Below are 12,648 nucleotides of genomic sequence, written 5' to 3'. Positions count from 1 at the left end.
TCTCTCTCAAAAAATAAGTAAACCTAAAAATATATCCCTTTCACTAATCTTTAAATGGGGTGGTGCAAAAACACAAATGAATCACAGAAGTGAAAAATTTGGACTTCGTTCCCTCTCATTTTCTCAGAGATTTCATTCCTAAATTATCCCCTCTTTTCTACATCATTAAGTTTTCCTTCTCTACCAGATCATTCCTATTGATGTCCAAACATGCCTTGATATCCCTCATCTTTAAAAACAAACAAACTCTCCCTTAACCCCATCTCCTATTTCTTGGCTCCCTCCACAATAAAACTTCCATGTTAACTACAGTGAATGTCCCTCCTGTTTCACCTCACATTCTCTCATCAATCCAGATTAATCTGGCTTCTGAGCCCATCTTTTCACTAAAATTGCTCTGTGAAGATGACCCTAAAAAAGAGAATTTGTTAACTGATTTATCCAGAAATATGAGCCAGAGAGATGGAATATATATTTTTAAAAACAGTCATGGAAAAAGAGAGAAGAACTAAGTCTAACCAGAATTTCATTAGCATGTAATAGAATAAGATGCAATATTTGAAGAGACAAAGGCTGGGAATTTTACAAAATCGTTGAACATCATCAATCCTTGAGATCTAGGAAGTCCTAACAAGTTGCAAGCAGGATAAATAGAAATCCATACCATGATACATCACAGTAAAACTGCAGAATATCAAAGAAAAACATATTTTCTTAACAAGAGCCAGATAAAAAACAAATCACCTTCAAACAAAATGGCAACTAATGACTGAATTCCCATTAACAACCAAGACTAAGTATAGCCAATATGTTTAATGAAAGTAACTGTCAACCTAGAATTCTACACCCAGTGAAAATATATTTTAAGAACCAAGGTAAAATAAAGAAATTTTCAGACAAACATAAGTTGAGACAGCTGGCCAATAACTGACCCTCATTTAAAGAAATTCTAGGGGCACCTGGTTGGCTCAGTCAGTAGAGCATCCAACTTTTTTTTTTTTTAGTTTACTTATTTATTTTGAGAGAGAGAGAGAGAGAATAGGGGAGGGGCAGAGAGATTGGAAGAGAGAAAGAATCCCAAGCAGGCTCTGTAGAGCCAGATACAGGGCTCGAACTAATAAACCATGAGATCACGACCTAAGCCAAGTCTGAGGCTTAACTGACAGAGCCACTCAGGTGCCCAGAGCACCAGACTCTTTTTAAAAAAAAAAAATTTTTTTTAACATTTATTTATTTTTGAGACAGAGAGAGACAGAGCATGAACAGGGGAGGGTAAGAGAGAGGGAGACACAGAATCTGAAACAGGCTCCAGGCTCTGAGCTGTCAGCACAGAGCCCGACGCGGGGCTCGAACTCATGGGCGAAATCACGACCTGAGCCCAAGTCGGCCGCTTAACCGACTGAGCCACCCAGGCGCCCCCAGAGCACCAGAGTCTTAATCCCAGAGCAGTGAGTTCAAGCCCCACAGTAGGTGTGGAGCCTACTTAAAAAAAATAAAAGAAATTTAAAAATTTTTTCTTAAGTTTTTTTATTTTGCAAGAGAGAGAGGGAGAGCACAAGAAGGCTCAGAGAGAAGGAGAGAGAATCCCAAGCAGGCTCCACACCATCAGTGCAGAGCCCAGTAAGGGGCTCGAACTCACAAACCATGAGATCATGACCTGAGCTGAAACCAAGAGTCAGATACTCAACTGACTGTGCCACCTAAGCACCCTAAGAAAAGAAATTCTAATAGCTATTTCAAGCAAAAGAAAAATGATATGCAATTAAAGATCTGAAATGTCATAAGAAATAGTATGATGAGATACTAGTAAATGTATGGGTAAATTTAAACCCACAAAAATGGGCTAAACTTTTTTTTATGCTTAAGGAGAGGGAAACAGGAAAGGACTACCTAGGGAAAAGGGTGACTGGACTTAAAACCTTCTCAAGTAACTGAACTCTCTGGGAAGAAGGAAAACTATTAACTTTGAACTTTGTGAAGTATTCATGTTGAAAGAGAGTAGTTCCCACATGGTTAGAAATAAATCATATAATTTCTACACAAGCAAAGACCAAAAAAAAAAAAAAAAAAAGGAAAGAGAACAAAAAACTCCTTAAACAATCCTCAAAATGAAAAAGTTAAGAAGCAGGAGGAAAAGAGAGAGGAGGGGAAAATAAAACACATAAACACATTTGATGAAAATAGTATATCAGAATCACATTAAGTGAAAATAGGCTAAACTCTTCAGATAAAATATACAAAATGTTAGACTAGACAAAACCAAGATCCAGCTATTTTCAGGTTGTAAGACACACATCTAAAATATAAAGATATATGCAAAGTTTCCATGAGAAGGTAGAAAAAGGTATGCCATGCAAATACTAACCAAAAGAAAATTGGTATAGATGTACTGAGAAAATACATTTTAAGGAAAGTAATATTACTACAGATAAAGAGGATCACTACAAAATAATAAAATGTTCAATTATCCAGAAAGATATAATAATTCTAAGTTCATATACATATAAAGAGGCAGCCTAAAATAGATTAAAGTAAAAACTGACAGGATCACAGGGAGAAATTAACAAATCTATAGTCAGAGTATGAGTTTTAAAGACCTGTTACAGTAACTGATGGAACAGGAAATAAAATAATAAAAAAGATAAAGGAGCTTTGAACAACACAATCAGCAGATTGATAAAATAGACATAAATAAAACACTTTACCTGATAATTAGAATATATATATATTTTTAAGACCTAATGGTATATTTATGAAAACTGGTCATATGCTAGTCCTTAAAGCAAGTCTCAACATATTTGAAAGGACTGGCAACAGATAGACATAGATTACACTGTATGACACAATTAAGTTAGAAATTAGTAACAGAAACCTAATTACAAAAATAGCACAGAAATTTAAAATATTTTCCCAAACAACTTATGGGCCAAATAAGAAATGATAGTGAAAAGTATAAAATATTAAGACTGTAAAATAACAACATACTGCTTATCAAAAGGAGGAGGAGAGCTAAAGAGATACTTACAAGAAAATACATAGTCTAACACACTTAAAGAATTTAAAAGTCTCAAAAAAAAATGAATTAAGCATCCAACTTCAGAAGTTCAAGAAATTACAGCATAATAAACCCATAGAAAGTAGGAGGAAAGGGGCGCCTGGGTGGTTCCATCAGCTGAGCAACCAACTCTTGATTTCAGCTCAGGTCATGATCTCACGTGTTTGTGGGATAGAGCCTCGCATCAGCTCTGCGCTGACAGGGTGGAGCCTGCTTGGATTCTGTCTCTCTCTCTCTCTCTCTCTGCCTCTCTCTCTCAGAATAAATAAACATTTAAAAAAAGCAGGAGGCAATAAAAAGCAAACATTAATGAAATAAAAAAATACAACAGAGAAGATTAAGTAAACCAAAAGCTGTTGTTTCAGAAGGCTGGTAAACCTCTGGCAAAATTATTCAAAAAAGGAAAGAAAGGAAGGACCTACTAAATAAATTTAGGGATGAAAAAAGGAACATACCTATAGCTACTACAGAGATTAAATAGAGGGTATTATGAACAACTTTAGTTTATGCATGAAATTTTTAAACCTAAAGGAAATGGATAGAGGTTGGAGGTGGGGTGAGGGAACCTTACCAAACTTGACATCAGAAAAAATGGAAAATCTTAACAATCCATAGCTTTAAAAAGATTGAATCAGAGATTTAAAACCTCCTCTACAAAGGTCCAGATGGCTTTACAGATGTGGTCTTCCAAACATTCAAAGAACAATTAATTCAATCTTACAAAAACCACTTCAGAATATAAAAGAAAGAACAATACCCAATCCATTTATAAACACAGATGTAAAAATGCCCCTCCCAAGAATTAGCAAACAGGATCCAGTAATGTATAAAACAGATAACCTATTATACTAACTTGCATTTAACCTAGAAAATGCATCATTGGTTAATATTTATATAATAGTATAAATTATCCCATTAAGAGATTAAAGGAGAAAAAATATGACTGTCTCAGTCTGATGCAGAAAAATCACTCTCCAAAGTTCAACAGCCATTCACTGAAAATCAGATAGAAGAAAACTTCCTCAAGTTGAAAAAAGTTATCTACAAACAAATAAACAAAAACCAAAGCAAACATCAAACTTAATGGTTAATAGTCGAAAACTGTCCTTCTAAGATTAGGAACAAGACCAAAAAAAAGGCTTCTATTTAACATTGTACTTTAGGTCCACCAGTGCAGTAAAGAAAAGAAAAATAAAAAGTAGGAGGAAAGAAACAAAAGTATTCAAAAATTGTATTTCAGAACACCAGCAACAATCAGGAAATTTAGTTTGTAAAAAATTAGCAATAGAAATTAAAAAATATAAAGAAACTAAGAATACAACAAAAGATGTACAAGATTCCTATGAAGACACTGTAAAAATTTTATCAAAAGACATTTTTAAAAACCCTCCTAAATAGATATACTGTATAATTGGAGAAGAATACTCAATTTCATAACATGTCTATCACCCTCGAAAGATCTGAAGATTTGAATACAGTGACAAAAAATCCCAACAGAAACTTTATTTGACAATCTGACTCTAAAGTTTATACAAACGAGGAAGCACCGTGGAAAAACAATTACACAGTTCATCTAAAAGCTAAATGTAGAATAACCATATGACCCAGCATTGCAACTCCTACATACCCAAAAGAATTGGAAATAGGGGCTCAGATATTTGTGCCAATTTCACAGCAGTATTATTCACAATACACAAAAGATGGTAACAACCCCAGTACCCCATCACAGATGATGGATAAGCAAAATATGGTATTTACACACAATGTCATCTTGTTCAGCCATAAAAAGGAATGAGGTTCTGATTGACACTATGACATAGATGAACCTTGAAAACATTGTGGTAAGTGAAATAAACCAGACTCAAAAAGACAAACATTGTATGATTCCAATTACTTAGAATATCTGTAAAAAGACAAATGCATAAAAAGATTAGAAGTTACCAGTGACTGAGGAAAGAACTAAGAGAGAGTTATTGCATAATGGGTATAGAGTTTCCATTTGGAGAAACAGAGTTTGGGAACCAGATAGTGGTAACATTGTAGAACATTGTGATGTAATTAATGCCACTGAATCGTGCACTAAACTATGGCAAAAATGGCAAATTATAAGTTTTACATATTTTACTACAAAATAAAAATAGTAAAGAAAATTTATACAAAAGCACAAAAGGCTCTAAAAAAAACACAAAATATTCTTGAAGAACAAGATAGAGTGGGGATTTAAATTTATATGTTAACATTTTCAAACTTCTACTAAAGCAGTTGCAATTTACACGGTGTGGTTGTCAAAATAAACAGACCAACTGAACCTAATAAAGGACCTGGAAACATATCATACACACATGAAACCTTCATATGTGACAGACTGAGTTTGCGTGTTCACAGGGAAAGGGACCATTTAATACATGACACAGGACAATTGGTTATCCATATTGAAAAAAATAATGAAATTGGATCCCTATTCTAAACCATTTAAACAAACAAAAAATTCAGATAACAAAAGATTTAAACATGGAAGGCAAAACTGAACGTTGTTTGCAAGATAACATAGGACATTTTATGATCTCCATATTGAGAAAGATTAAAGATGCAGAAAGCATAAAGCTTTAAGGAAAAGACTGAAATTACATTAAAATGAGGAAATGCTGTTGAACAAAAGACAATCATCAAGAAAGCACAAAGACAAGCTATAAATTGAGAAGACATATTCAATTCATACAGCCATATACTTAAAGAATTCCTATAAATCAGTTAGAAAAAAACAAATAATCCAACAGACAAATGAGCAAAAGACATGAACCAGCATTTTTACCGAAGAAGAAACACAAATAGTTCATAATTGTTCAAATGAAAAAGCATTTAACGTCATTAGTAATCACGGAAAAGCAAACAAAACCACAATGAAATATCACGTCACATTCACAGGATTGGGAAAATAAGGCCAGATAGTACTGAATGTTATTAAGGATGTGCAGCAAGGAGGAAGCTGGTGGGAGTGTAAATTGATACAAATATTTTGGGAGCAGTGACATTTCCAAGTAAATTTGGAGATGTGTATACCAAGTGACCGAGCAGTCCACCTCTTGGTATATGCCCTAGAGAGAGTGCATGCCCTTGTGCAGGTATAATAGGAGATGTGTTATAAGAATATTCCATGTAGCATTGCTTAACAATACCAGAAAAAGAAAAGAAAAGAAAAGAAAAGAAAAGAAAAGAAAAGAAAAGAAAACCATTCAAACATTCAACATCAGAATAAATAAATTGCAGTAAATTCACACAACAGAATATTAGAGAGGACATATATCAAATGAATGAATCCAGGGATGATTTTCAAAATATTTAATAACCAGATAGCACAGAAACTGACAAATCAGAATGGACATCAGCTAAAAACAGGTACAGCCATGCAAGGGCACACTAGCTGAATAAAAGCAATGTGTGAATCTAAAAAACATGCATTACTAAAAGAATTAAGTCACAAAAGAAAACATACGCTATGACTCCAAAACCAAATAATATATTGTTTAGAGACAGATGCATGTGTGGTAAGATCATAATGAAAAGAGTGATTAACAAGAAATCAAGATCTTGGTACCCTGTGGGGTGGAAGGAGCACTGTAATCAGTGAAAGACAAACAGCTGCTAAGGTACTGTTCCAGTTGATTTCTTAAGCTGGCAATTAAAGATGTTTACCTTGAAATGATACTTATTTTACACATTCTTTCTGTATATACATTTCAAACTTTAAAATTAAGAAAATAAAAATTTCAGAAATGACTAGTTACTCACAAAGTCATCAAAGAAGCTGGAGAACCAGCCTCTGATCCACACGAGTTAGGACAAGCTCTGAAAGCATGTCATAGGACAGGTCTGGTGAGCTAATTGCCGCTGTCACTGGAGAATGACACCACAACTTGTAGCACCACCTTTTATGCCAGGGACCTTGCTCTTCCTACAGATTCTATTGCTGGGTAAGAATCCTCTTCAGGTCCTCATTTTTGCATCTTACTACGTATTACTTAGTATTACTGTGAGTCCAAATCTAGCACAGATTCATCTAACTGGGTCCAAGCCACCTGCCCACAATCTAGCTGCAAGGGAGGCTGGAAAAGTGAGTACAGTACACGGCACTCAGGTTCTTTTTATTGGTCACTTACCATAAGTTATGCTCCTTCTAGATACTGGGGATACAACAGGGAACAAAATCTCAATCTTTATAGAATTTACATTCTATGGGCTAGGTAGAAGGTAGACAACTACAATAAATACCCCAAACAGACTCATTTGGTGGGTGATATTACAATAAAAGAAGGAGGTTCAAATTTGGGGCATCTAAAAAGAACAAATGTCTTCATGTGACATGGATGGCCTATGTGACCATTTATGAATATGTAAAACAAAACTATTAGGTTAAAGAGACTATGCACTTAAGGCTTTCGATTCACGTCACTACAGTTCTCCTTAAAAAGGTTACACAGATTTGTATTCCCATTACCAGACTAATTCATTTCCCCATGCTCTTTTCAAAAATTCTTTTTAATATTTGCAAATAGGAGAAGAAAAATCTCATTGTTTTTTTCAGTTGGGTTTTTCTTACGACTCATATTGTATTTCTTCTTTTGTAAATTTCTTGTACATACTCATTGCTCATTTTTCTATGGAAATACTTTTACTTTTACAGATATTAATCTTTATTTTTGCCTAGATGTTGCAAATGTCTCCCCCAGTCTTTCATCTGCCTTCTCACTTTATGTTATTTAAAAAACATAGTTTTAAATTTTTAAAAAGGTTTTATCTACCTCTTTTCCTTCATAGTTTTACCCAATTCATTTTTATTTTCCCAACTCAAAATTTTAAAAGAGTCACTGTTTTTCTTCTGGCATGATATAGCTTAATTTTTCTACATTTAACACTTCAATCCTAAGGCTCTACTATCATTTTCCTCTAGCTATCCCTGGACCATTTATTGAATGAGTAATTGCTTTTCCAGAATTAAAATGCTACCTTTTGAATGTTTGGTTTGCTTGGCTGTTTATGTAACTTCATTTCCATTCCATCATGCTATCTCATGTTGCATCAGGAGCACTGACTTAAGTATTGTAATATTGTGGTATGTTTTAATATCTGGCACTGTAAACCTCCCACCTTGCTTCTTTGAAAACATTCTAAATTGAGTCTTCTTCCCTTTAAGTCTATGTCCAAAACAGAAATATGTAGTTAAGCATACTTGTGCAGATATTTTCTATAAGGAAAAGTTTAGGGAAAAAATGTATCAACATCAACTGTATTAACATAACATGTGTTATGAAAATAAAACTGTTCATATGATTAAGCCCTAAGAAGCTAGCATACCAGCTACAAACATGCTAAAACACCACGCTTTTCCTCCAAAATTTGGGGAAACTGCTCATAACTTTTCAATGTTCCCAGTAGCAGCACTAAAGATTGCATGAAGTTCAGTAATACAGAAAGAATATGGAAGAAGAGGCAAAAGAATATTCTGGTATTGGGGCACCTAGGTGGCTCAGTTGGTTGAGCGTCTGTCTTCAGCTCAGGTCATGATCTCACAGTTTGGTTTGTGGGTTCGAGTTCCACAACAGGCTCTGCTGTCAACATAGAGCCCACTTTGGATCCTCTGTCCCCTCTCTTTCTGCCCCTCCCCCACTCATGCTCGCTCTCTCTCTCTCCAAAATAAACATTAAAAAAAAGAATATTCGGCACCAATTAAAATTTGCCACTTACTTTTTTCAGCACTGCCACTCTCACCTCTAGAGAGAGGTAGAATTGTTTTCAGATGCAATGTCCTATAGAGTATGTTGGATAATAATGAGTTAATCTAGATGGTTATCTGTGGACTATTCAGGTTTTAGGATGTATGTTCATGAATGTTAACATATTGTTTTTTGGTGATAAGGAAGAAAACTGGGGCACCTGTGTGGCTCAGTCAGCTAAGCATCTGACTTCAGCTCAGGTCATGATCTCGTGGTTCCTAAGTTTGAGCCCCACATGGGACTCTGTGCTGTCAGTGTGGAGCCTCTTGGGATTTTCTCTCTCCCTCTCTCTCTGCCCCTTTCCCACTTGTGCTCTCTCTCTTTCTCTCAAAATAAACTTAAAGAAAAGAAAAAAAAATAAGGAAGAAAACTGTGATTAGAACATACAATCTGAAATTATTGGATTATTCTTAACTGACTACTGGATTACCTCCAGAATCCAAGGGCTCTCAGCTATCTTCTTTTCAGAAGGGTCTCAATAAAACACTTGTTGGAAGGATTCTACTTTTCCTCGAGATATGCTAGGTCTTCTTTTTTGCCTCCCACTCTCTTTCCTTCCACTCATGCCTTAGACATTCGTTAGCTGCTGATAATTCCTGGAATTTAAAAAGTACAGGCATACCTTGTTTTATTGCACTTTGCTTTACTGTGCTTCACAGATACTGTGTTGTTGTTGTTTTACGTTTATTTTATTATTGAGAGACAGAGACAGAGCATGAACATGGGAGGGACAGAGAGAGGAGGAGACACAGAATCCAAAGCAGTTTCCAGGCTCTGAGCGATCAGCACAGAATTAGACGTGGGGCTCGAACTCACAAACCGCCACATCATGACCTGAGCCAAAGTCGGACGCCCAATCGACAGAGCCACCCAAGTCCCCCTTGATACTGGGTTGTTTTTTTTTTTACAAATTGAAGATTCAATCAAGACTTCACTGGAGGCAGTAACTGCAGATGTGGTGGAAATAGCAAGAGAACTAGAATTAGAAGTTGAGACTGAAGATGGGACTGAATTGCTGCAGTCTCATGATCAAACTTGAGCAGATGGAGGAGTTGTTTCTTATGCATAAGCAAAGAAAGTGGTTTCTTGAGGTGGAATCTACTGCTGGTGAGGCCTCTGTGAAGATTGTGGAAATGACAACAAAGGATTTAGAATATGACATTTTCTATTCTTGGTAAGGCAGCAGGAGGGTCTGAGTATTGACCCCAGTTGTGAAAGAAGTTCTACTGTGGGCAAAATGCTATCCAACAGCATCACATACTATAAAAAAAATCATTAATGAAAGCAAGATGTTGCAAACTTCATCATCTTCTTTTTAAGAAATTGCCACAGCCACTCAACCTTCAGCAACCACCACCCTGATCAGTCAGCAACCATCAACATCAAGGCAAGACCCTCTACCAGCAAAAAGATTAGGACCTGCTGAAAGCTCAGATGATAATTAGCACTTTTTCGCAATCAAGTATTTTTAAATTAGGGTATGTACATTTTTTAGACATAATGCCATTGCACACATAAGAGACCACAATATAGCATACACATAACTTTTATATACACTGGGAAACCAAAAAATTCATTTGACTTGCTTTATTGTGGTGGTCTGGAACCAAACCTGCAATATCCAAGGTATGCCTGTAGCAAACTCTTTCTAAATCTGCATGGCACTTTTCAGAGTGGTTCTTAACAGCATCGTATCATTGAATTGGTAAGTAGTAGAAAACAAAGTGATTCTATTCACTGATTGCCACCTGAACACCTGGAATCTAATTAATTACATAATTTTCAAGATTAAAATGAGATAAAAATATTCAGACATTTCATTTATAGGCCCAAAAGAAATGTATACTGTCACCAGATACGAGATATTGCAGTTACTATGTTAAATTAGATTTTTTCACTTAACTTTTACAATATTAAGAATCAATATAGCAGATGAAGTTTGATACCTCTACATCTTCAAGTGGCAGAGCTAAAAAAACAATCAAAATATTTCTTCTACATAAAACCATCAATAGATCTAGGCTCCTTTTTCATAAAGAACAAATGGTGTAACGATTAAACATGAAGAAAACATAGTCATCTAGTTTACCTTAGTTTATCACAGAAAAAATAGCCTTTGGAAATCCAATATACCTAGGTTGGAATCTCCTACCCTTGAGGTCAAATGGCCATCATTCATTCCCATTGACTCATCATCCTTACTTTTAACGGGGTTATTACTTACCTTACAAGGCACGATAAAAATTATATAAGATTAGGAATATGAAAGTTCCTAGCACATGCCAGGTATAGTAGGCACTCAAAGGTCAGTTCTAATTTTCCCGTCCTGATACTGCACCAAATTAAAAATAAACACACAAACAAAACAACAAAAACCAACTTGGATCTGAGAATCATTTAACATAGACAGTATGTACTTTATTTCAGTGAGTGAGTCAGTAATGTTACATCTGTCATATAATCGTATCGAGACAGTCAGAAAATGTGGGTTCTACTTGCAAAAGAACTTCCAGATGGCTCGCTTTAAAAAGACAAAAAACCAAAAACTGTAAACTGATGGGGTTGGCATATACTCCTGAACTGTTTTCTGGCTTTAGAATCTTTGCTTCTATAATCTTATGATTATAGAAACAAAACAAATACACACATTCAAACCTCCATCGTAATAAGCGTATTTAAGCAATTTTTACTAAATTGTTGCTAATACGAGTCTATTCTGAGACTCGAAAAAAACTTCGTAATTACCCACGGATAAAGGAATGCCACTAAAAATCGCTTAGAAATAGTCAAATGCTTCAGCGATTTCAATACTCCGAATCGCAACCTTGCAATAAGGAAATATTTACAAAACAATACAGAGCGGCGTCCTCGTGGTGCCTTTAAGTCTGCGCAAGCATTTAAAGATAATTAATCGCGCAGAGACTTAGTGCCGGTCAGCCCGGGAGTTACTGGACAGCTGCGGGGGGTCGGGGAGGAGGGTGGGGAGCGGACAGTGGGAAGAGCCCCAGAACGCGGGTTTGAAGCCTTTCAAAGTGGAAGCAACGGCGGGGCGGCGTCAAGCCCGGGCGCGGCTGGGAGAGCGGCCGACGGCGGAGGGGCGGGCGGGCGGGCGGGCGAGGGGGTCGCCGGACGCGCCGGGCCCGGGCCGCGGACCGACCCCCGTCTCGGGGCCGGTGTGGGCGGGCGCTCGGCGTCCGCTCGGGCCCAGAGGCCGGGCGGGCTCCCAGCGCGAGTCCGCCCCGTCCCGCCTCTTCCCCTTACCACGTAGCCCCCCCACACGTAGAGGAAGTTTCCGTCCACCACGGCGCAGTGGCCGCTGCGCTCCTCCGCCACGCAGAACGGCTGCGAGTCCGCCATCCGCGCCGTCGCCCGGTCCAGCCGCTGGGCGCGCCTCGGCCCCTGCCCACGGAGCGGCCTCTCCTGCCGCCGGGCTCTTCCACGCACGAACGGAACGCGTCGAGGGCCGAGATTGGTGGGAAGGCGGAACGAGTGCGTCTGCGCCGTCCCGCAGCCCGCCCGGGAAGCCTGGCCCGGGGTGGCGTCGCCCGTTAGGGATGCTCTAGGCTGAGCTGTGAGGGAGGTGCTGTGGCTTCGGAACCCTGCCACCTGCTGATTTCTTCCCACTTGGATCGCGTGATTTTGGCAGTACAACCTAACTCTGTCTCTTATTCCCTGGATAAATAGGCTTCTGGTCTATTGATGCTGCTGTGACATAAATCAATATATTAATTAATGCTTCGTGTGGGTTTCCTTTTCCACTCAACCTCCAGCAAAGATGGTTATCCATAAGAATGGGGGTGTGTGCAATATATATTTTTTAAT

General features: G+C 37.5%; 1 protein-coding gene across 3 annotated transcripts in view; it reads right to left on the bottom strand.

Annotated features, from left to right (window-relative positions):
- The window catches only part of KLHDC1 (kelch domain containing 1), a 51,016-nt gene extending 38,634 nt beyond the window's left edge, over positions 1 to 12,382 (bottom strand). Inside the window, exon 1 of one of the 3 annotated variants that reach the window (XM_027065668.2) lies at positions 12,088 to 12,382. In XM_027065668.2, coding sequence (XP_026921469.2) covers positions 12,088 to 12,183 — 96 coding nt within the window. In that variant the 5' untranslated portion in view covers positions 12,184 to 12,382. The other 2 variants (XM_027065669.2, XM_027065670.2) reach the window with 2 other exon arrangements.
- Between the last annotated feature and the right edge of the window lie 266 nt (positions 12,383 to 12,648).

The sequence above is a fragment of the Acinonyx jubatus genome, chromosome B3 (genome assembly GCF_027475565.1).
Source record: "Acinonyx jubatus isolate Ajub_Pintada_27869175 chromosome B3, VMU_Ajub_asm_v1.0, whole genome shotgun sequence".
NCBI lineage: Eukaryota > Metazoa > Chordata > Mammalia > Carnivora > Felidae > Acinonyx > Acinonyx jubatus.
Note: the sequence above shows the minus strand (reverse complement) of the source record. Positions and strands in the feature narration are given on the sequence as shown.